The 25,947-nt window shown below is 34.6% G+C and overlaps 1 protein-coding gene and 1 pseudogene across 1 annotated transcript; one reads left to right on the top strand and one right to left on the bottom strand.

Annotated features, from left to right (window-relative positions):
• The window catches only part of LOC124508669 (SWI/SNF-related matrix-associated actin-dependent regulator of chromatin subfamily E member 1-like), a 77,689-nt pseudogene extending 56,888 nt beyond the window's left edge, over positions 1–20,801 (top strand).
• A 2,061-nt stretch (positions 20,802–22,862) lies between these two features.
• SLITRK5 (SLIT and NTRK like family member 5) lies at positions 22,863–25,739 on the bottom strand. The gene has a single exon (XM_047083119.1). It carries the CDS (start codon positions 25,737–25,739, stop codon positions 22,863–22,865), a length of 2,877 nt encoding a protein of 958 aa, XP_046939075.1.
• Between the last annotated feature and the right edge of the window lie 208 nt (positions 25,740–25,947).

Genomic DNA, 25,947 nt, shown 5'->3' with positions numbered 1-25,947 from the left:
AAATGCTGGATATTAAAATAAAACCTGAATATTTCAAGCAAAAAACAAAACTGTATAAAATTTGGAATCTAGATGCTTGTAAACAGACTTTTGTTTTAATTATTTTTTTCTTCATTTCTTCCTCTGGTTTCCCCTTCCTAGGAAGGGAGGTATTATATGAATCCATAAAAAAAAAAGTAAGATATATCATACTGCATTATATATTGACTAAACCTATACAGTATATTTTATTGCTGCTGTACTATAATCATTTTCCTTATTGCTGACTTTCTAAAAAATTAGTTGCAATGAAAGCTTTAAGGCTTTATTACTATAGGTAAATTTCCTATTAAAAGAATCTTATTTTTCAGGGACCAACAATCCTGCAATTTAGATGTGGAAATTAACTTTATGACACATTTTCTTTTATCTCATAAAAAGAAATTGTCCAAATCCAAGGGAAATAAGACTTTGAGTATAGATGAATGTTAATAAATATAAAAATGCAACTTACTGCGATACCACATTATGTTACTCTACTGATTTCCACTGCCAACAAGTGCATTAATGTGTAGTATTTTCAGGGGGAATTAAGAGAGTGAACCTTTTTTGGCAAAAGATAGTAAAGCATTCTAATTATATCCGCAAGAATATCGTAGTCTGCATTTGTTATAAACACACACAACTTTGGATACAAACTATCAAAAAAATCATTTAGTATCATTCCTGGTAACTCATGATTCTTAATAAAAAGTGTTTATTTTAATTTAAGAATTTAGTCAAAATTGTAATAATGAATACTTTGTATATGAAGCTCATCTCTCTAGAATATCAAACACATATGAAGGAAAATTCTAAGATTCTGTTAAATGTTTGATATATTTTCAATTGTTCACCTTCTATTATTAAATAAAATTCTCATTATTATTTGATATTAACCATTATGAATTTTGATATAGATTCAGGCTGAGTCTGTATGAATTAACAGAACTGAAATTTGAATTTTTTCCCTCACGTTTGGAGGAATTTAACAATTTCTTAATACCTTAATGTTCATTGAATTGAGTAGTATAATCAAATATATTTGACCAACCAAACACTTTCTGGCAAATTCATTAAAAAATAATACGTATCTGCTATACTCATGCAGCTCAAGGCAGAGACCTGAAATCACAAATGAAACATTCCAAAGAACCTAGACTATCTTCAGTCTGAATAGTTTAGCTGCAAAAAGCACCTAGTAAATCATCTTTATTAATCCTGATGCATCAATTAATGAGGTCTTATCTGGTTGTAAACTGTTCTTACAACTGGAATCAACTATTTGCAGTAACTCAGTAGAGGAAGGAGGAGAAGAAAGAGAAGGAGGAGGGGAAGAAAAAGAGAGAATAAACACTTTCACTTTTACCTCTGTCAGAAACTAATATCTTTTGTCTAGATGATTATTTGCTTTCCAGATATTAATTACTTAGCGTGAGGTCCAGGCCACAATTTCTGTGATAATTTTCAAGTCTGGTAATCACTTTTGGTGTACCAAAAGTCACCACATTCCAAATAAGCTGAATTATTTATGGGTAAAAGAGAAAAAAATAAAATGTGCAAAAGAACTGTGATATTTTTGAGAGGGAGGGAGAGAGAGAGAGAGAGCGAGCGAGCACGCAAAAGGATAAACAGGAGGAGGTACTGAGGAAGAAGAAAGAGAGAGAGAACCTCAAGCAGGTTCCATGCCCAGTGCAGAGCCCAACATGGGGTGTGATCTCAAGGCTGGGAGATCATTACGTCAGTTGAAATCAAGAATTAGAGGCTTAACTGATTGAGCCACTCAGGTACCCCAAGAACTGTGATTCTTAAGATAAATAATGGGTTCAATTAAACATACAAAAGTGGTTTTTCTATAAATTTAAGTAGAGAGGAATTTTTACTAAATTTTTGGCAAAGATGAATTCAAACAGAGCATGAGTAGAAAACTTAGAAATATACATAGTATGGTTCAGTGATATGTACTGATTAATTAAATCTTTAAAATAAAAATTATCCAAAATGATCAATATTTAAATCAATATTTGATTTCTATTTTAGATGTAAATCTTTTGGCTAGATTCCTAACTTAAAGTGATTATAAGAAATTATAAATTTATATCCTGGTATATTGAAATTATCTGTTTGATATGTTTCTCTGTCCAGTTAGATAATGTATCAAAAAAAATGATTAGTTCTATTCTATCAGTATTTTAATTTGCATGCCTGTAGAGTGTTTCCTTGATGCTCAATGAGTGAATGTCAATCTAGCAAGACAAGATCTATTCATTCATGTGCTTACTCAAAATAAAAGAAAACAAAATCTGGTCACTGTATTCAAAGGTCAAACAAAATTGGCCAATTTCTAAAAAGGACCTCTGTCCATTGTTGAGAAGTAACAAATGCCATGTTACTTTACCCTACAGAGACCTCACTTCCCAACTGATATGAAGACCTGGATACTTTGAACAATAAGAGTAATGGGTAGGTAAGTACTGAACGTACCATACCCTTTAGTTGCCTTATTTTTCTGCTTTTTCTGAAAGTGGCCAGAATGATAGTCATTGGACTTGTCACATGACTGTTTTATTGCCTTACATGGTTTGCTGCGGTGTGGTGGCTGTCTTCTCATTTTTAGAAGGCATGTCCCTATCTGCAATTTCTTCCTCTTTGCCCTATGGTAGAGACCATAGTCTCTACAGTGACTTCTCACAAATACAAAGATTCTTTCTTGTCAGCAAAATCTGTCTGCTTCTGTCACTTCGAACACATATATTTTCTGCTTCAAACTAGGCTGAAAAACATTCATATGCAATTTCTCTGCCTCACTCACATGATAGAAACAATATAATTTCATAGTATTATTAGATAATTAGTTAGAAATGCATTCACAATCCATCTTGGTGAGTAAGGGGTTGACTTATTCATGACCTGACCAAATCATTAGACAGTAAGGATGTTGGAATGAAATAAATGTTCCCTAACTAGAAATGTCCAAGGCCGTGATATTTTCTGAAGAACTGATGAAGTAGAGGCTTGTTTTAATGAATGCTTAATAATATATCCTTCATTTAAAAATCAAATCAATATTTTAAAAAGCCATTCTCAGAGATGCAATATTCTTTAGATTTGTATGTGTTAGTCTGGACAGAAAAAAAATCATGCAGATTGTTCTTAGTGGACTTTTAAAAAAGGTACCTGTAGCAAGTGTCCAAATCACTCTATTGGAATCTATATATAGCTGCATGAAATGTTGCAACCATATCTATTTGCAATGATAGTGTATCTTTAAGGTTGTGCATTCTTAAATTTACCATTGGCTTTATCTGATCACCAATGATTACAAAAAAGTAAACGAAGAAAACACACACAAAACCCCTCAGCATTTCAACACTACATGAAAAACATTAGCAATTTAAACTCTACATACATTTTTCTCATATATTTTTGTCACTCATATACTGGATTAAATACAAAGTTGTGAAGTGATTAAGAAATACATAAAAATGAAATTACAAATGGGGAGATTTGAAACATTATCACCCATAGTCTGTTTTTGAAGTTGGTACTTTTTCTGATATAAATCAAACTATAAAACATACTTGTATACTACTAACAAAGGTAATCTAATCTATAATATCCCTTAAGTATTTATTACACTAGGTGAATATTACAATGTGTAATATTACAATGTGTCTGTGTGACAACGTTCAAAAACATTAAATGATTTAAGTTACCAGTCAGATCACGGTTGTTAAGTTCTGCCTTCTCCAAAGGTAAAGACATGAGGGGCTTCTCCAATTCTAACAAAGTAATTATACCTTTCAAGGCCTGCAGAAGGAATTCAAGGTAGGTAAATTGTGTGAATTTGGCAGAGTGGAAATGAAAGTCTTGGAGATGAGTATTTAGCTCAATGATCAGCAGCTCCAGGAAGTAGAGAATAAAATGATACTCATAAAGCAACGCATCCTACCTAGGTCAACTAGCGTTTGTCTAATTTCTTTCCTTTCACTAATGCTTTCCCCAGCCACTATTCTGTACTTCTAATCAGAGTTTCTTTCCTCCATCGATCCTGACTTACGATGGCTTGACTTACATTTTTTTTACTTTATATTCCTGCCAAAGAGATAACACATTCAGTAGAAACCATACTTGTAATTTTGAATTTTTCTTTTTTCCTGGGCTAACTCCATGCAGTGGATATTCTCTGGTCATGCTTAGAGCAGCAGCAGCCACGTGATCATGACGGTAAACAACCGATACACTGACAACCATTTCTGTGCCCTCACAGTCATTCTGTTTTTCACTGTCAATACTGTATTTAATATGTTACAATGAGATATTCAACACTTTATTATAATATAAGCTTTGTGTGAGATGATTTTGCCCAACTGTAGGCTAATGTAAGTGTTCTGAGCACATTTAAAATAGGCTAGGCTAAGCAATAATGATCACTAGGTTGTATGAACTAAATGCATTTTCACCTTATGATATTTTCAATTTATAATGAGCTTGTTGTGATATAACTCTATTGTAAGTCTAGGAAGATCTGTAATGGAAAACAGCTACAACTACACAGTATCTCACCTACCTCAACAAATCCACAGACTGTGTATCTGTCTATCTATCTATTGATCTTCTATCTATCTATTATCTATCTATCTATCATCATTGGTAGTGTTAGGGAAATAGAGTTAAATTTCACTTTTCTCCTTTAACCTTCCAAGCCTCTTTTGGTATAGAAAGAGTAATAAAGTCAAACATATCCATTCACACACACAAAGTTCCTAATACATGAACTAAAAAAAAACAAAAAAAAAAACAAAAAAAAAACCCAAAAAAATCTACATGTCAGAAGGAAATATCGAGAAAATATCACAGAAACTAGGCCCAGAGCTTTGCACTCACCACAATCAGGTACTTTGGCAATTGTATATGGAGAAATGGAGCAAGCATCTGAAAACAAGCATGTATAGTCCTCGGGGTGATGAAAAGAGTGGTAGAAAGAACTCCCTTTTCCAATTCCTTTCTTTCCCAGCCTCCCCTTCCCCCCGCCTCAGTTTCCTCTTAACTACATTTCACCACCAATGGCTCCACCTTGCCTCAGCCCAAGGAATCTGTGCATGTGCAGAAGGTAAAGGAAGAATTCTGGGCAGCATCCTTGATGATGGAGCAAGGGGAGCAGGCAATTTCAAGTGCAGCAGCAGAAAACGCTTGAGTCAAAGAGCATCTAACTGTGGTGATACTTCTTAGGTGGCTATTCCAAAGTAAGATCTTTGAGTGACTTAGAAATTGAAATTGTCAGAGTATATAATCTTAGGTAGTTCTTTGTTTTGTGAATTTTTTTAATTTTTATTTATGTTTGAGAGAGAGAGAGAGATAGTGAGCATGAGTGGGGGAGGGGAAGAGAGAGAGGAAGACATATATAATATAATATAATATAATATAATATAATATAATATAATATAATAATACCAAGGCAGGCTCCAGGCTCTGAGCTGTCAGCATAGGTGCCACTGTTTAGCATAGTTTTAAAAATCAATCATCCAAATGAATAGTCATTGTAATCCAAATTTAAGTAAATTTAGGAGGTTAGGGGAATAAAATAACAGAAAAGGACCTAGGGAAAAAATACACAAATGAATTATCCTTGCATAATATATAATGGAACTTTCACTTGTACATGAAACCTTTTATATTATTTCCCTATGTATTGTGTCAGGCTTCAAGAGTACTTGAAGCAATAAAATTAAATGAAGAATAAAATTTCCAAATTTTCAAAATTCTAGTTTTATACACACACACACACACACACACACACACACACACACACACAATCAGGGCACAAGTAAAACAGTAAAATCTTTTTTAAAAAATGCATGGTTCTGAAATATTATTTTTTACATTTTTTAACTTACTAAGGACTTTCAGATCATCATGTAAATCTTGTAATAAGAATGAACTCCACATAAGCAAAATATCAAGGAAAAGGAAAACTAAAATAGTACATAGCAAGTAGGGCACCAAAATGCAAAACAGGAAAAAAGAAGACACCAAAATGCAAAGCAGGAAAAAAGAAAGGAGACCTGTATTTTATACACTGAATCATTGTTCACAATAGCATAGTTTGTATAGAGTAAAACAAATAATGATAATGATCTGGAATTATATAATAAGGAATATTTTTAGATACCTCAGTAATTTAAACATTAGGGTTTTTTAGATAAGTAGAGGAGAAAATGTGAAATATGCAAATAAATGACTATTCAAAAAAGAATGTCAAAAATAATGCTGGGGTGACAATGCTAGAAATATATTGTATCAAACAAGGCAAGACTTGATACAGAAAGTCTTAGAAAGGGAGACTAATTCACAGTAAGAGCTCAATATTTCAATGGCTTTGCTCTTTTGTCTTATCTTGATTATATGACACTTAGTTTTACTTTAGTTGTAAAAAAGCGTAAGAACGGAGAGATTAAAAAAGTCCTGTAAGGAAGATGTGGCTTTATTTACTCACTCAAAATCTTACTAAATTTTTTTCTGGTCCAAAACTGTCATTTGAAATATTGGTCTTTGACAATGAAAGTTGAAGATAAGTGGTTATTCCTAACAGCTTACCATTCCCCAAATCAGATAACAAACATATATGCAGTTAACAAGGCATAGCTGGCCACTGAACGTTTGCAAGCCCCACTCTGTTTTGAGGACTTGGCCAATGAAGTGTATAGTTCACAGGTCTTGGCATTATTTTCTGCTGGTGATTTGATGGGATAAAAGAATTGCTTAAAGATTATGGAATCTTCCTTCAAATCTTCACCATGCTCTTGTATGTGTAGCTTATAATGAAAACAATTACAATGGCTTAGAAAATATAAAATAAAAGAGAAACAAGCAAAAATTGATGAAACCAGCAAGCCTTCCTGTAAAACTTGCATAACGTGCACACACACACACACACACACAACACACACACACACATCATAACCTAAAAAATGTCCTGAAAGGAAACATTACTTGCTTCTTTAGTTCTCTTATTTTTGTATACAAAAAAGATAAGTTTAATGATCCAGTTCAAAATTGCTGACCATGCAAATTCTTCTTTAGCAGTTACCTATTGGAGTGTTTTAACATAGGTTAAAGATACTAAAGATCTTGAAATACTAAAATTGTAAGGAGTACTTAATTATTTTATCCTACTTGATATATTATTTTATAGGAAAGACATCTAATGCCCTGAGTTTGAGTTTTCTTTTTTTTTAAATATTTATTTTTGAGAGAGAGAGAGAGAGAGAGAGAGCGAGCGCGCATGGGTGCACATGAGCAGGAGAGGGGCAGAGAGAGAGGGAGATGGAGAATCCCAAGCAGACTCCACTCTGTCAGCACAGAGCCAAAAGCAGGGCTCAAACTCATTAACCATGAGCTATAACTGTGAGATAAGAACCTGAGTAGAAATCAAGAGTTGCACACTTAACCTCTTGAGCCACCTCAACACCCTTGGGTTTTCTTTTTAAAAATCCCAATTGGAAGACTAAAAGCACTTCTGTGATTAAGATCATACTTAAAAAAGATAAGCACAAAATCTGTTTTATTCAGGAAAGAATCACAGAATTATATTACTATTGAGGAGTTCTGCTTTTACTGAAGAAGCTATTTAAATTAGAATTAAAAGGGAATGAGTACATGTGCATTTGAACATTTCTCTCATGAAATTGCATTATATGTGTGGAGAAAGAAATAATATATTTCATTATACCAGTAAATAAATAATAACTGAATAATATAATACCAAAATATATTTCAACTGTTTATAATGTATTCAGTAAATATACATAATAGTCATATTAGCCAATTAACTAAAAAACTGTATTTTCTTTGGCAATTTTTTAAAATGTTTATTTATTTTGAGAGAGAGAGAGAGAGAGAGAGAGAGAGATTGAGAGAGAATCCCAACCAGGCTCATACTGTCAGCACAGAGCCTGATATGGGTCTCAATCCCACAAACAGTGAGATCATGACCTGAGTAAAAACCAAGAGCTGGGTGCTTAATTTACTGAGCCACCTAGGCTCAGATGTGACAAACAGAGTTTAAAACAAAAGTTTTTAAAAACGTATTGACATATAATGGAATTAATTAGATTTGGTGATTAAAATGTCCTTGTCTTGGTACCCTCCCCAATTAAAATTTGTTTTTAATCTAAGATAGAAAATATAAACCACAAAGAGGCAGGTGAGTTATTCCCTTAAGTGGCTATATTTTCTATGTGATTGTCAGTCTTAGCTGAGTGGGCTAATCTGCATAGTATCTGTCTTTGGTGCTGAGTTTGGTTTCCTGTCCCGCTAACCTCTATCATTGCTGTCAGGGAACCTGGGTTCTGTAGGTAGAGGTATGTATAACAGCCTTGAAAATCCTTTTGATCTCTGAGTTACCTTAATCATAATGTGACTCTCATGAGGCAAAATGTCAGGAACAAATTAACACTCCAGAAAAAATAAGTTGAAAGGAAAATGATTGTAACTTGCTTGGTGAACCACAGGTTAAAAGGCAAGCCAAAACAGAGAACAAAACTGAAAGAGAGATGTTATTTATCTACTTCATAGTTTTCTTAGCTTAAATCCAAGCAGTTTGAGCGGATTCTTAAAGTTATGAACAACTAGAACAATGTAAATTCAAAAATTTGTCAAACTCATAGAGAGTGATCACAGTGTACAGTGTTTTCACTGAATTGAATATTGTTAATAAGTAAAAAGATCAGTAATCACTTTAAAATATTTTTGACTTCCCTATGTAGAGAGATGCCATATCCTTATATTACTTAAATAGGCTAGTAACTCTATCTGGCTCATTGCATTACAAAAAAAAATTATCGGACAAAATGCATAAAAGGAATAGGGTAATCTTGACAAAGAGGTAAATTGTTAAAAGATCCATGAATTACATTCAGTTAAAACAATATAAACCATAACAATGTATCATGAAATGTAGTCTAACAATAATGTACGAGCATGAATCTGGTTCATGTGAATAATTCATTATATAGAAACTTTTACACCAAAATTCTATACACATTGGGGAAATAAAAAATTAAAGGGAAACCTGTGACACCACCCCCCCCCCCCCCGCAAAGCCCTAAATCCTAGTTAATACAACGGAGTGATTCAAGTTGCAAAACATTGAAACTATCCAAATACAAAAAGATATATATTATATATATATGAATATACATATGAATATACCTACATATTGAGAGTTCATGACTGAATAAATATTTGGTTTAGACACTTTTACTGGTTTTTTGGAGATCTTCTTCACAGTACCTGAAGATCCAGTGCCACACCAGTTCCAGATGATAAGACTTACATAGGGTTTCAATGATAGAATGTTTCTAAAGGGCAAAAACAGCAGGAGTAATAGCAACATGATTCGTTAGAAGAAAATGACATCAAATGGAATTTTGCCTAAGACTTCTAACATTTCAAATATGAATCTAATAGCAAAGTTGAAACAGCTATGATGTAGTGGGATTAAGAGTTACTTTAAAGTTATTTACTCAAAATTTTTATGTAATTACTGCATTTATATATTTAGTTCCTACCTGATTGATACTAAATTTGGAACTTCTTAAAACGAAATTAGGCTTAATTATTTTGAAAAATGTCTTAGTGGGGCGCCTGGGTGGCGCAGTCGGTTAAGCGTCCGACTTCAGCCAGGTCACGATCTCGCGGTCCGTGAGTTCGAGCCCCGCGTCGGGCTCTGGGCTGATGGCTCGGAGCCTGGAGCCTGTTTCCGATTCTGTGTCTCCCTCTCTCTCTGCCCCTCCCCCGTTCATGCTCTGTCTCTCTCTGTCCCAAAAATAAATAAACGTTGAAAAAAAATTTTAAAAAAAAGAAAAATGTCTTAGTTTGATCATAACCACAGTATTATCTTCCTTTCTTTCATTGTGGCCCCATCCCATTGTTGCATGGGAAGTTTCCTGTTTTGTAGAAAGATTTTCAAATGAAGAGGATATCCATAGATCTATAGTAGTAAATATAGTAAGTTGGAAACAAAACTAAACCAAACATTGCTCTTTCCATTGGAACATTTACAAATTTGTCATAGCTGTGGTACAGATTCCATATAAATAATTGCCTAATATCTTGTTGTTTGCTCATTTGAAATAGCATATTTAAAGGAATTATCTTTAGCATGTATATCGATATTGGCATTATTTGAAATAAGTGAATAGATAGTATGTGAAAATACACACTACCAACTGAACCACCATGCAAACACCCAGAGATCAGATATAGGTTAAAATTTGCCACATACATTATTTTTTCTAATTATTGTTATTTTTAAAAATTTTTTAAAGTTTATTTATTTTGAGAGAGACAGACAGCATGAGTGGGGGAGGGGCAGAGAGAGAGGGAGAGAGTGAATCCAAGCAGGCTCCAAGCTATTCCCACAGAGCCTGATGCTGGGCTCAAACTCACGAACTGTGAGATCATGACCTGAACTGAGATCAAGAGTCAGACGCTTAACCAACTAAACCACCCAGGCACCCCTCTAATTATTTTTAAATAAAAATTATTTATTTTTTTAGACTGTTTCCTTTCTCTGGCACTGCAAGTAATGTCACCTTTAGTATTATTCGTAACACATATAATACACTAACTTTTAATGTAATTTTATTTAAAATATTTTTGCAAATAGAAATTTCACCATAAAAATTGAGTAAAATATTTACACATTGTTTAACCTTAATACAAAAATTCAGTTTCTGTCAATACGTATGTGGTTGTATTTTTCAAGTTACTTTATAAAAATGTGCATAATATGAGATGATTTAATTTTTTACCAATGTGATGATCTTAAATTTTCTCAGTTAGTTGTCTAGATGTTATATCATTTTTTCCCAATTCAAAAACAAATATGTAATTTAAACTATTAAGGCAGTATTTAAATCATGCATATGAATACCCACATTCCCATTTTAAAAGACAAGTAAACAGAAATCTGCACATCAATATTGTCTAAAAAATCACAGTCCAAATATTGAAAAGAGATTCAAATTATTAAAAAATGATTGCTTTTTGCCTCTTTACAAGTATTTACTATGTTTAAGCATATGATAAAACAACTTTGATATATAACATAGAAATAAGCTTTACATTTCTAATTTATGAAACTCATTTCAAAAATAAATGATCTTAATTTTAGTTATTTGAATACACAAATAGCTACATCAAACTTACTTATTTGAATAAGTCTACTTATTATTAAATACCACTACCTGTTAAAAACAAATTGGGATTTTATTTTCACATAATAAATAGCAATTCAAGTGAGGCAATTTTTGATGAACATTAGTAACAGGAAAACTGATTTGGTATTATGAAATGAGAGAAAGTAATAGGAGGAGAAGAACTTTCCCAAATACAAAAACTTAACTTTCATTTTGATAATATTCAGTATTTTGAAAAGGTGCTCCTTTTATTTTTATTCCTCATTATGGCACGAGTCTGGTACTCTTAAAGCGAAATTCATTTTTCATACCTGTCATCAGATTTCTATTGAAATGTTTGAATACTGATGTACCTTCTAAGAAGGAGTAATTTACTGTAGTTGATGGTTATGAAAGTATATATTTTACAAACAAAAGCAAATATCAACACATATTAATGTTTTAGTATTATATATTTTTATATCTAATTGGTTCTTATTTGGAAAGAAAATTATAAGAATTTGTGAAAGAAAAAATTTAATAGCTAAGTATTTAAAATCCAAAAAGTTATGCAGTTGTGTTCTAGTAGTCTTTAATGGACAAAAACAGTGACCAAAAACAGTTTTAAAACATGTGAATATTAAATATAATTTTGAAGAATTAAAACATGTGGCTGCAGAGTCAAACAATTTCACATTCTTAATGCGTAAATGCTCCAAGACACTCGAAGTAATCACAAGAAGTAAATAGTTCATCCTCCAAGTGCTCGTCACAGTTGAAATGAAGTAAGTTTGAATGTTGAGAAAGAGTTTACGTATTGGCATCAAAACAGCTTAAAGACTTCTAAAATTGTGCTGTTTGGAGTTGGTTAGTGAAAATCTAAAGCCACTTCATTTAAGCCCCTTGTTCTCTGTCTCTAAATTTAACAAAATATGTAAAGTACATATAAATAATTATTGTATCTCAAATATGAAGACAGCTAAAATTTTAACAATAAATAAAATTTCCTAAATTATAATTATATATCTAAAAGCTCAGAAAAATATGTCAATACATATTCAAAAAATGCTGTATCCTACCGTCACGATGCCTTATGACTAAATGCAGTGATATTTTAAAATATTAAAACTTTCTAACTAAAATATACACGCAGTCAGCCCCAGAGAAAAATGTGTCCCTGTGCAGGCAACTGCTGGAAGGAAAGTATTATTCCTTCTGGATTGCATTTTCCCTGGAGGTAACATTCTCATTAAAAGGATGAACTGATTTTCTCACACCCAGGGGAAAACACTTAGTGCCCAGAAAAGCTTTCTAAATAGATAAATACCTCACCAGCTTAAAACACCAAAATCCCTGCAAATTTTACCAGTACCTCTATTAAGGCACGCTCTGAACAGTAATATAAGTGCAGTACAGCAATCATTTCTTTTCTTAATTATTGAAACACGTAGCCAATGATTCCAAAAAAACCCCAAAATTAATAATTGCAATTTAAAATTGGGTTAAGTTTTATGTCTAAGTGCTCAAGATTTATTTCCATTTCTCCTTAACTATCAGATCTTTACCAGAGAAGGGGACTAAAAGTGAAGCCATCTGGAAAATATTTACAGTGCTTATTATTGTAAATATATTTAAAATTCACTAGCATTCCCCAACGGTTTTCTAATATAAATTTGCATGCCAAGGTACTAACGAGTCACTTAATGTTCTTATTGATGTTTTAGTCACCTGTGAAGTTTATGCCAAGGTAAATGGTGTTCTGATAAACAATTTAGGAAGTTTATAGTGTTCACTGAATTCACATTAGTTTGTAGACATCTGTAAATACCTATTTGTTAACTCAATAAGGGAGTGCCTAATAAGTGCAACCTTTAGTTCTATGGCCTCGTGATAGATACAGTTATTATGACAAGTATCCATTTTTCTAGACGAATTTTGCAAGCAAATAACAGACAGAAATTGTGATCAAAATAACTCTGGACTAATTCTCTGTTACACTGAATAGAACCATAGTATTTGTATAAAACAATATAAATGTTCTACAATGATATTAATAAGATTTTTTATTAGGTATAAATGTCAGCTTGCTACATTTCCAATATCTTTCGAGACATTATTTTAATGTACTTGAGCTTCTGTTCTCTTCTTAATGGAGAAAGTAATGATTTAATTATTATGTTTATAGTAGATTTGTCATTACTACCATTTTAAATTCTAAACATTAGAGCTCTCTGTTTATAATATTCTATAAAGACTCTTTGAGCATTTCAGGAAGAATTCAGATTGTCAGTGAGACTAGTAAATAGCAGTTGTAATAGTACTTTAAAATATTGAGAATGGAAACAATTTCATTATTGGATTAAAAGCCAAATTCATACCACAGTAGATAAAATAAACTTAGTACCATCTATATTATTAATCATTATGTAGAAGAGCCGTAAATTTAGAATATTAAAATGATGAATGCTATGTCAGAATTTATTCCATCTTTTGTAATTAATGCTACAAAAATATAAGTCAAAAATCATTAAATATTATACATGGTACATATTATTGGTGCATCTTTCTATATTTATTATGGAATACTATCTGACAAAAAATAAGTATGCCCAAGATTGTTTGAATTAAAACCAAAATAATGGAAATTACCTCACATATAATTTCAAAACGTTTTAGTTAAATGCAAACAATATAAGCCAATGTAAGAAAAATTGCCACCCAATTTAGAAACAGAACTCAATTTTTTGAGAAATGAATATTAATCATATATTTTTGAAATACACCAAAAGCTCAGTGTTACTATTTCAAAGAGTAAGAACATGTCATGAAGTCAATAAAATTATACCAAGTTCTTTCCTTTTCAAAGAAATTGTACCTTTAAATGTACTGTAAAATATCTACCAATGATGACTTAATATTATAAAAAGAATCCCACAGTTAATGGAGAAATGAAAAGATACATTTCAAACTAATATAATATTAGAAAGAGAAGAAAGGATGTTTTTATCTGAAAGATATATCTTTCATAGATACAGTATAAATAGCAACGATAATTAGTATGTTAGTTTTAGAAAGAATCACAGTTGACATACACCCAGTAGAGACAACAGAAAGCTAATTTTTTTAAGGTGTTCACAAATCACACACATTGTATTAATTTTTACAAATTGTAAATAAGGCTGAGATACAAAGAAAGTTGCCAAAGGACAAACCATCTGTAATGGAAAAAGGAACATATTTCAGAATTTTAGAATCATCTTTCTGCCTTGTTGCCATTGGCTACCATTTGTGGTATAACATAATGAATAACGTGAAACTATTATTTTGTTATTTCAGGCACAGCTTATTAAATTTTCTACAAAGAAAAAAAATTAAGATTATATGATTGTCAAACCAAATCAAGAGTAAAAATAAAAGTCCAACTGACAGTATATTAATATATCAAAGCTAATTCACATTGTGTTAGAAAATTAACAGAGAAGATGAAATTCAAAATTTCTTTACAAAGTATGTCAGTGTTTAGTCTTAAAAAAATCTTAAAAGAGAAACACATTTAGAAAGTTTGGGAATCTCATTATGTTATCTTTTGCTTCCTCTAAATATACATCAACTTGCTTCCTCTAGGTATACATCCAATTACAAACAAGTTATCATTGTCACAGTTAGCAATACTAAAGAATATCTGTACTCATTATTTTCTTCTAACATAGTGAAAAAAAAAATAGTCTTGGCAATTCTGTCTCCCTCTTTTAAAAATTTTTGCTCCTAAATCTATTGGATCAGCTTTTCCAAGTTATATCTTCCATCCTTGAAGTGATTCTCATAATATTTGATGTTTGACATATTTTCATTGAATTGATCTTTTGCACTGTTTTCAAGCACATCAGCAGTTAGACATTTGGGGGAAAGCTTCTGTTGTGAGCTGTGATTATAATTTTCCCTCTGTAATAACACACTCTTAAGTTACTATTGCAGCTCCCCTTAGGATGTCCAGGGTCCTTCAGAGTCAGGGCCGTTGGCAAAGTTGGCTCTGGAGACTCCAAGTGGCTGTAAATCTTGTATTTACATTTTTAATAGAACATTCATATGTAGTAAACTGGTTTCCTCTGGTTGTAAAACTATTCACTGTTTTTTTTCTACACTTAATTTTAATTTCTTTATAGCATCAACCTACATAGAATTTGCAACTTCATATATATAAAGCATTGATAAACTCTTGAGCTCCTAGAGAACACTGCCTGAAAATCCATGATTGTGATACATAAATTATAATACTGCAGGAGCAAATTTTATTTAAACATTCTTAAAAGCTAAAATGCCCTCATGGTCCAGCAGATCTATTATATGAAGCTGCTACGTTAAGACAATATGAAGAGTGCTTATCTAGCCTAACGGCATTAGAATTCAAATTTATTTTTTATCTTATTATAAGATATCTTATTATATGTTATCTTTTATAGAAGACAGATTTTTCAGAATCTAGACTGTGCCTTACCACTTGGCAAGCATTGCTTTAGTATTTACAAGCACACAACAGTGGCATTTGTAAACTATACGTGCTACCCAGTTAATCGGTGTGTGTAATTTTAAGTACATTAGCATTCCAAGAAACACTTCACCTCATCTTTACATGTTTTGTATTAAAGATGGTTATTAATGAGTGACGAGTCCACAGTGACAATTTAATATCCACATCCTCACACTCCCACATTAAGTCATGCTTACATAGTGCTTGGACTGTTACACCAGGAAAAAAATCTGACTAATCATGTCTTTAATGTTTTGAGGGGATGTCATTAATCTGAGGGTACCTTTAAACTTCATGAAAGCAAACTGAAGAAATATACCAAGTTTTTCTTTTCAAAAATTGTGGGAGATAAATGGTTTGAGTTGCAAGAATTAAACATAATAATACAGACCATTTTCAATGTGGTTAAAATTGAGCTTTTAAAGGAAAGAGTAGGTCAAAGCTATAATGTGACAACAAGCATATTCAAGTGCATCCTCTGTGAAAGATATCTTCCCTCAGACGAAAATTCTTAAATGAAGACAGTTCATTGTTAACTTAAAGTCGAAAGATCATGTAAACCATATGGAATTAGCAATTTCAAAATTGCATAAATTTATGCATAAAATGCATAATTCTATACAAAGACCCTTCCTAAATGGTTTTCTGTATATACAATTTTGTTAGTTTTGAAGAAGATATTTTAAGATTAGAATCCAAATACTCAGCATTTATCTTTTACTTTTTTTTTCTTAATTACCAAGGAGATACTTAATTTTCATCTAAGACTTGGGGGTCTTTAATCCTAACAGGGTAACAAAAATATCACTGCACTGATTGAATGAATTAAGATGACAGTAAGGTGAATGATATTGAATATATTTTGACATATATGAGCAGTTTCTGGATCTGAAAGTTCACTTTTGTAAGTACCTATGTAAATATACTATTCAACTAGCTTTAAAAGTTTGAAGATAATTGTAAAATTGAAAGGTACTATTTAAGTGAAATGAAACTTAACAGTGTTAGCTCATAACTTTATTTTAATATGTGCTACCTAAATATGAAACAAGAAAAACACTATGGCTATTTGTGTACTTTAGGGGAACTTTATCAGGAGCAGAGTTCAGTAATATAGAGAAAAACATGTACAATGAACTTTATAATTAGGACTGGAGATTTAAAGTTGATATTAAAACTCGGGGTTTAAATAAATTTGATAGATAAATGTTCCCCATTATTACTAGTATTTTCAGAAGTGAAACACCCTTTTGACTTTGGACATAAACATAGTAAAAATATTCTATTGTTGTAATGATAAAAAGCAGGATTTTTTTACAGGTGATTTAAATAGATATATCATCACAAATAAAATATTTTGTTGATCAAATAATCATTTTTACATATTTTTATATTTAATATTTAAATGTTTAGTCTACATGAGCCTGGTGAATCTCTCATGGATAAAACATGCTGGTCAAAAATTTTATTATAGTATCCCGACAAAACAATTTGCTAATCAATTAACATAAGTTTATTATGCTTTATTAAATAAAACCCTTCATGTTTTATTTAAATAGATACATATCTAATTATAAATTGAAAAAATATAGCAAATTTGGTTTCAATATCCAATATTAAGTGTTATTTTTAAGGAAGCATAAAATAAAATTCTTAAAAAATATTTTAGTTGGAACCACTGAAAATTATTATTGGTGGTGGAAGTAAATTTGTAAGAAAATCTACAGTGCATATTCCAGAACACTGAAAAGTCACCGAATTTTCCTACTTGTCTTTATATGATTCAATATTGATCACAAATTTGAATTCAATTTATATCATGATATTTTGAAAATGATCTCTAAATAAGTTTGTCTAAAATAAGTAGACCAAGAAATTAATGAGCCTTTAATAAAGTAGCAGTTCCATTTCTGCATAGGTTAAATTTTTAAAAGAAAACAATTTATCCTTCATAACACTGTTTTATAATTTCCACTTTTAGAAACACATGTAATTTTTAAACATGTATATGTTTATTTTGTATTATAAATATACAATATTCCTTCATGTTCTGATAAAGACCTAATTAAGAAGAAAACTCTGGAAGACTTCCATTCAACATATCACTATGAACATTACTCTTCTTTTATAAAATGAATTTCCTAATATGTAATAAAAATGTATCTGATATAGTTAGCATTTTGCAATATATCATTACATTTTAATTTTGACAGTAAATAGAAAATGAGAAAGTAAAATGATTTCATACTTGCATTACATCAATTCTTTATGAAATATTTCTGTTTTGATCTTCAGAAATTTTTTAAGAAGTAATTTACGTCACTCTTTAACTGAATCAAGGTTAAATGTCATTTTTTTTAAAAAATGAGTATAAAATTATTCATTTTATAATATTGGTACAAATGCCATGAGAAATATTTGACCTGTGTCTTGTAAGCCAAATAGTCTGCTGTAAACAGAGTAAGAAAAGGGTATTATACTATAGTCACACCGAAACATTACAGTGCATAAAATCATTTTCTTTCCCCCAGTCTAACATGCCTAAAGCCTAGACCATAAAAGTAGAATTTGAAATAATGTAAAAATTTGAAATATAAAGAACTCCAGATGAAAATTAAGTATGCAGTGCTCTCTTTGATAATATGTATTTTTGTATACCATATACATGCTACATAAACTGATGGAACTATCAATGGATAATTATAGAAAAGCACTAAATTAAATTAAAATAAAATTAATGATAAAATGCACAGTTGTCAAATGCAATACTCAATGACATAAGATTCCTTTGGATATAGATGTTAGATAATTCTTTGATGGACTAATGTCCACCCACCTTCTTTAATTTTGTATTTACAAAAATACATATATTTGTATTTACAAGAAAGCAGAGAACTTTGGGGGGTCTGAAGAACTTTATCCATAAGTGAAATAGTTAATTTGATAACAGTTTAATTACCTTTTAACAACTTTTTATTCCCTTTGAAAATCAATTAATTAAATGCCCCCTTCTAACATTTAAATCAGTTCTTTTGTTGTTTTTAGTTCTTCTTTCTGTTTAAATTTTAGTCTTAAAATTAGTTATACTAAATATTTTGCCACCTCTTGCAAAATATCTTAATTTGGAGCCACCTGAAAAGTGCTACAAGAGCATATTCCCAAATGAATTGGAAGCATATTTGTGTTTTGTTTTATTTTCATTAATTTGGAGTTGTGTGACTCTGGGAACAATCCATTGAGCTCTTGAAATTAAGTAGCTAGTTTTTGGCATTTCAAACAAGGACTGAACTATTCTCGCTCTCCCCCTTGCCCTACTGAAAAATAATCAAGAGAAAGGATAAGACAAGAGAAGGAGGGAGGAAGGAGGGAGATGTAAGCAAAAAGGACAAGAGTCTGGAAAAATAAAACAGGGAAAGAAACTATACATACTTAATTTGAATAATTTGCTAACAACATAATAATAAGAATAGAATTAATGATATAGGGCAAGCAACTGGTATCTTCGATTCTCTTCTTAAATTCTAACCTTTTCCACATTATGTGTGGATATTTTCATTGCACATAGTTTGATTTTCTTACTGAGGCTGAGGGAACAGTGGTGAAGGACAGACCCGGATACACAGGACATTTACCCAAATTTCACACTTCACATGTGTAAAGGTGATAATCTCGCCTAAACAAAAGATGTGTTCCAAGTATATTTATGGTAACGTTCATTAACACATAACTTCAACCAACAGTTTAGCTGTAAATAATTTTGAATGCGAGCATACCAATTATCACATTTACATAGAATATATTTACTTTCTCTGAGATAATTTAAGTATTTACACTATATTCATATATAGATAAAAATAAGATTTTGCAATGTCTATTTGGAAATATATTTGTATGAGATTATGCAACATATCAAATGGAAAAGCACAAAGAGTAAGCTTAGTTTGCATCCAAATTTTAATTGATGCCTGGAACATTACATATTGTTCACCAAAATGCTATGGAGAGAATTTGCAGGGTTCCTTAATCCAATCATATACCGCTGACATACCCAATTTAATTATTTACTCGGTGAACAACCTGAAACGCCAAAAATCAAATACTCAAAACCACACAACTCGTGTTCTATTGTATATGTTAATGTATTGGCTGGACACAATGAATAAGGAGAAAGAATTCAGTTTTTTAATTCTACACAGTTTCATAACTCTACATGTTAAAAATTTTCAAGTTTATTAGAACAGGAGTGAATTTACTCTTATCCCCTTCATACAATTGGGAAAAAGATAATTTAAAAATTAGAAGTAACCTCTTTTCATAAATCATATGATTGTTATTTTTGAAATTAAAAAAAAAAGGCTGGACACCTTAGGAAGAGTAGAAGTACAAATGAACTACCTAAAGAAGTATTTGTGACAAGATAATGGACGATGGCGCTGGTTTGAATTAATAAACATTATTTTGTGAATCTTTGAAAAATGCATCAACAAACTTTCTTTGGAAGCTACTTACATCATTCAGAACTACATCTTGAATTTCATGTAATTCTTATCTCTCACTTTTTATGCATCAATTAAGAAATAAAACTTACAGTGAAGATTCCACTTTGTATTAATAGTTTATAATTTATACAATACTGTCATATCTACATATAATAATATTGAGGAAGTGATTTGGACATTGAAAAAATAAGTCCCACTGTGAAGAAAAATTAAGAACAACCCCAATTGTGAAGTCAAATGCTATAATTTATTTTTCTTTTCTAGTCCTGGATTAAATATGGAGGAGGTAGATGAAGAGTAAGGTACTGTTTTTTTTTTTTTTTTCATGATAATATCATGGCATTATTAAGCTTGGTCCTTTCCCCTTTGAAAAAAATTTGGGAAAGGGAAGATGTTACACAGAATGGGGATAGTTTACTTCACTTGACCGATGTAGCATTACTAATTTTTTTTTTTAATTCCTCAGGGAAATTGTTACCACCTGTTCAATCTGAATTCAAGCAGTTACTGTCAATTTACTCATGGGTGAATGCTGCCTCTTTGTGGCAGAATGCCATGGAAAGTGTTCCTTAAACAGAAAGTTCATGAACAGCCCTTGGTATTTTACACATTTCAGGTGAGATTCTGGGAAGATCCACTAATAGCGATGAAGCACATGGCTCTTTAAGTTTCAGATTCACTCAAACATTTCCTACTCTTAAATACTAATCTAAATTCATTGGCAAACCTTCCTCAGAGGTGAACAGCTTACACCCACCAACATTTCGAACATTTTAAATATATAGATCAACTTGAGATAAAGTACCCATCATAATCATTGAAGGTAGTTTTACACAAGTTAAAATTAGGAAAACTATGGGAATACGGGGAAATTAGGAAACTATGAGCATTGTAGACTGAATAAATAATACTGACATAACAAAATATATATCATTGGGAGAAAAATGAATAGGCAATATATTACTTACCACGGTCCATGTATTAGAAGAATACTTCAGTAAGGAAAGAAAGTATACAATTGAAGTTTCATTAATAAAGACATTAATGCCACCTTTAGGAAAACATAATTCCCTGAATTTGCAAAGGAGAATTTTACATATATACATATATTCAAATTTGATAATTGGGGAAATTTTTTCATATTAGGAATAAAAGTTAGCTACTATGTCCTAATTGTTAATAATGGAGATTCAGTCAATCACACGTAACTACGTCTTTTGCACCTCAAGTAATCATTACTTCAGTCCCTCATATTTGACATAGTTATCAAGTGTTTATTCAGAAACTATTTAAAAAATTACATGTGCTGGGATACATATGAGACTGTAACAACAGTAGCCCCATCTTACAGAGATCCTGTTTGTGGTCATCATCATTGCTTGCTGCCCAGAGGGATAAAGACATCGTATAGAGATTTGTACAGTCCATCATTTGGTCTTCTGAGGTGCCAGTACATGTGGATCTGTACAAATGCAACTGGGTTTGGTTAAACAATCAAAAATCGGCTACAATAGTAGTCAAATCAATACATCATTTTGGTTGACTAATAAAAATACTTTTAAATCTTCTCTAATAAAACCAGAAACTTGCACACGATTCTTTACTCAAATGGCCCAATTAATTGCCCTAATTTTTTTTTCCTTTATACATTGGGATACAATCCGTTATTATTTTTTTCTTTTTTTAAATGACAGATCCAATCGGGTGGGTTGCATTGGCTTTACGATTTTCCCATTAAGTTCTCCACATTTTTAGTGATTTAAAATGCCTTCCTGATATCACTCCTGTTTTGGAAATGCAGGTCCTAATATAGTGCGACACCTCTGTGAAAATCATAGGCTAAATAGTGAAGGAAAGAGAAATGCTAAATGTGTATATAAAAATAGGTGCTACAATAAAATATTTGTATATTTCATCAATAAGTTATTTTGACTAATCAATTATGGATCATATAGCTCTGTAATTTTAATGATTTGTCCACATCTATGGTGATCATTTTCCAGATCACAATACTTTTGTTTTTTAATTCAAATGTCCAGAATGCATACAAACACATCCTTTAAAAAGAAAGGAAAAGTAATGAGATAGGAGGGAGGAAGGCAGGGAGGCAGAGAAAGAGAGAGGAGGGGGAGGGGGAAGGACAGAGAGAGAACAAACTTTCTACTAAAGTTGGGGTGTGCTAATCTCTCCACAAAAGCCATTTAGACCCACCCATGGCTTAAAGGGGCGCGGGGAAGAAGAGGAGGGAAAGGGAACAAAAGAGGAAGAGTAGAATCTCTGCGCTGCCATCTTCCACCGTTCTTAATGGCACTTCCAACCACAAGAACAACCGCGACCGTTAGCAAGTCACTTGCGCAGCAAACGGCCCTCCGTAAACCCTTCTGCTCCCCTCCCCCACAAGAAGAGAAGAGAAGAGAAATCGATGTGCCCAGTTTACACAAATGTTTCCCCCACGTGTAAAAATTAAAAGGAAAGTGCACACCCTTTCAGTATCTTCCGCCCAAGCTGAGAATCTCGTGCCAAGGCACTTCACCCTAAACGTTGAAACAACACAATTAATCAAATGCGTTCACCGCGTGTGTCGGCTTGCTTGTTTGTTTTAAATGCAAAAGCTCCCAGGGAGTTTCTCTGCTTTTAGAACTGGCTAAATGTGGTCTGTTTTTCCAGCACTTCGAGGTAGTCCGGCTCAACGTTTAGTTTTGCTTTTAACTCCAGATACTCGTTCCGGTTGGGTTCTACAAAGACAGCACTGGGGGGGCTGTAGAGCACCGGTTCCCGCAGCCTGCTGTCCCCTGCCCCCGGATGCAAATACTGATGGGGGCGTCTCAGGTCATAGTTTGGGGAGAAAGTGTAAGCAGCGGGGCTGCACGGGAATTTGGGATATTCCGGGAGGCTGTTGCCGGCGGGGGTGGTGGAGCAGTGTTTGTCTGGTTCTAAAATGCCCCTGTAAAAGCGGTCGGCGTCCTGCACCGGCGACAGTAGGTCCTCCCGGGGCTCGATGGTGCTGACGCTATAGGCGGGACTCCGCAAGTGGTGGCTTTCCCGCCTCTCCTCCTCCCCGGGCTGCAGCTGCAGAGGCGGCGGGGGCTGCTGCTGCGGCTGCGGCGGCGGCGGCGGCGGCGGCGGCTGCTGCTGCAGGTGGTGGTTGCTGCTGTAGGTGACCTTGAGCTCGTGCAGGTCTTTGTAATCCTCCACGGAGTTGCCCTCTCGGGAGCGGTAGATGGGGTTTTTGCACATGTGGCCCAGTGGATGGGGGATGTACTCGTACACGTGGCCCGCGGGCGTCTTCACCTTGGGCAGCGCGGGCCCGCGGTGGTGCACGTGCGCGTGCGGGTGGCCTCCCGCGCCGCCGCCGCCGCCGTACACGCTGTACTGCATGTTGAAGGAGCTCACGTCGGAGTTGTTGGTGCTGGTGTGGTCGCTCTGGTTCTTCTTCCTGCGCTTCATAACCAGCACGAAGAGCCCGGCGGCCACGAAGACGGACATGATAAAAACCAGCAGCAGGCTGAGAATCAACACCGACAGGGGCACCGACGACGCACCTCCCCCCGCGCCCAAGCCCGCGGGGGCCCCGGTGCTGTTCGACCGGACCGCGGGGGTCACCGCGCTGGTCCTCGCCGGGACCTGGATGGAAGAGGGCGTGGGCGTGGAAACCACCACGTCAGAGTAGTCTGGACACAGCAGCTCCGACTTAATGGAGCGCATATCGGTCTCCGCAAACTTCTTGGGCGCCTTGCAGATGACCTCATCCACCAAGACACCCACTTTGAGCTGTTCGACCCACAGCTTCATGCCCACCACGTCGCAGGTACAATCCCAAGGGTTGTCATGCAGGTCGATTTGGATGAGTGACTTGAGTTGGTCCAGAACTCCACTCACGGGCAAGGAGGTGAAATGGTTACTCCTTAGGTTCAGCCTGAGAAGGGTCAGGCCTGAGAAGACGCCTGAGGGCATGGCCTGCAGGAGGTTGTTATTCAGAAATAGCAGCTGGAGGTTTGGGACCGGGTCGAAAGTCCCAGACTGAATCTCACGTATGAGATTGTACTGGAGGAAGAGATACTGCAGGCTTTGCAGGCCATAGAACAACTCCGGGCTCAGCCTCTCAATCCTGTTGCCATTTAGGTAGAGGCGCCTCAGGTTGGTGAGATCGCCGAAAGCGCGGTCCTGGATCATGGAGATTCGGTTGTTGCCCAGGTGTAGGAGGTCCAGCCCCGTAGCCTCCAGGAAGTCGCTCCTGCGCACAACCGCAATGTAGTTCTCCGTCAGATACATTTTCTTGGGGTTGTAGGGCTTGGGCTGCAGCTCCGCGATGCTCTCGATTTTGCGCTCCTGGCAGTTGACGTTGAGGCCCAGATCGGAGATTTGTAGGTTGCAAGTGCACGCGGTGGGACACTCCAAAGGCACCGGAGATTTGGTCTGGTAGGCGATGCTGGGGCCATAGTTGCTGTAGCCCAAGTCCTTGGAGGGCTGCCGAGAGGTGGGGCGCACTCTGGGCTTGTTGGGTTGGCGGGTCCCCTTAGGGGGCTTTAAGGGGGGTTTGTAAACAGCTGAGGAAGAAGTGGCCACGGAATTCACCGAGGCTGGGGTAGTGTGTAGATACCCCGTGGTGCTCAAAGGCGTCTGTGGCCTCATCTCATAATCTGAAATAAGTTTCCTTGGGCAAAGTTCCTGCTTGGACACCTCGTCCAAATCCCGGCCGTGTAAGCGGAAGGGGGTCTCACAAACCACATCCCCCACCAGGGCCGAGTAGGAGATACTGTCCAACCAATCCTTGAGAGAGATCAGCTCGCAGGAGCAATTCCAGGGGTTTTCTTCCAGCTGTAACTCCACAACTTTATCCATGTGCTGCAACAGCCCCACATAGGGCAGAAGTTTCAGCCGGTTCCCCCGCAGGTCCAAGTGCGTTAAGGGCACAAAACGGAAGAGGTTGTTGGGTAAACTGGACAAGAGATTGTCATTGAGGATAAGCACCTGCAATAAATGCAGTTTCCCAAAAGCATTGGGTTCAATGACACTGATGTAATTGTAATCGACCTGTAGGTACTCCAGGCTCTCCAGGCCGAGGAAGGTATCATCTCGCAGAAGTTCCAGTTTATTATTGTTCAGATGCAATCTCCTTAAACCCCGCAGCCCGTGGAAAGCCCCAGTCTCAATGTCCTGGATAACGTTGCTACCCAGATGCAAAATTGAAGCCCCGGTGTAATTGACAAACTCATTGGGATAGAGACGGTTCAAAAGGTTTCCAGACAACAGGAGGTGGTAGACTGGGAAACGGGGAGGGCTAATTTCAGAGAGGCTGATGATCCCCCGGTTTTCACAGCTCACAGTTAAAATGCCGTCCTTTTCCTCACAAGGACATGCATTGTCACAGATTTCCCCATAATAATCGATGGTTTCTGCACACGAAAGGACGAGAGATGTTAGAGCAAACGCTAGACTCTGCAGCATCCAGCTATGCATTTTTCTGTGAAGGTCCTGTTCCAAAGTTACTGGGGGGCAGCAAGTGTGCATTTTACCTCCTGCAAGGGAGAGAGGAGAAAAGGAAACAACATAATATGACAAAAATTTAAGGGATTTGGAAGAAAGTCTCTCTCTTCCCTACTACTATTTCTCTGAAATCCAGAAGGAGGGGATATGAATGACCCCCCCCCCAGTGGAACACCGACATTCTCCAGACTTTATTATTATCTGATACTCATTTTGATTTAAAGGTTGATTT

The sequence above is a fragment of the Lynx rufus genome, unplaced genomic scaffold (genome assembly GCF_022079265.1).
Source record: "Lynx rufus isolate CCGP_SWC_20201006 ecotype Redwood Valley unplaced genomic scaffold, mLynRuf1.p SCAF_1, whole genome shotgun sequence".
Lineage (NCBI taxonomy): Eukaryota > Metazoa > Chordata > Mammalia > Carnivora > Felidae > Lynx > Lynx rufus.
This window is presented reverse-complemented; position numbering and strand designations above follow the sequence as displayed.

What these genes read in the sequence shown, in the direction of transcription:
- SLITRK5 (XM_047083119.1), bottom strand. Translation starts at nt 25,739, where the DNA reads ATGCACACTTGCTGCCCCCCAGTAACTTTGGAACAGGACCTTCACAGA.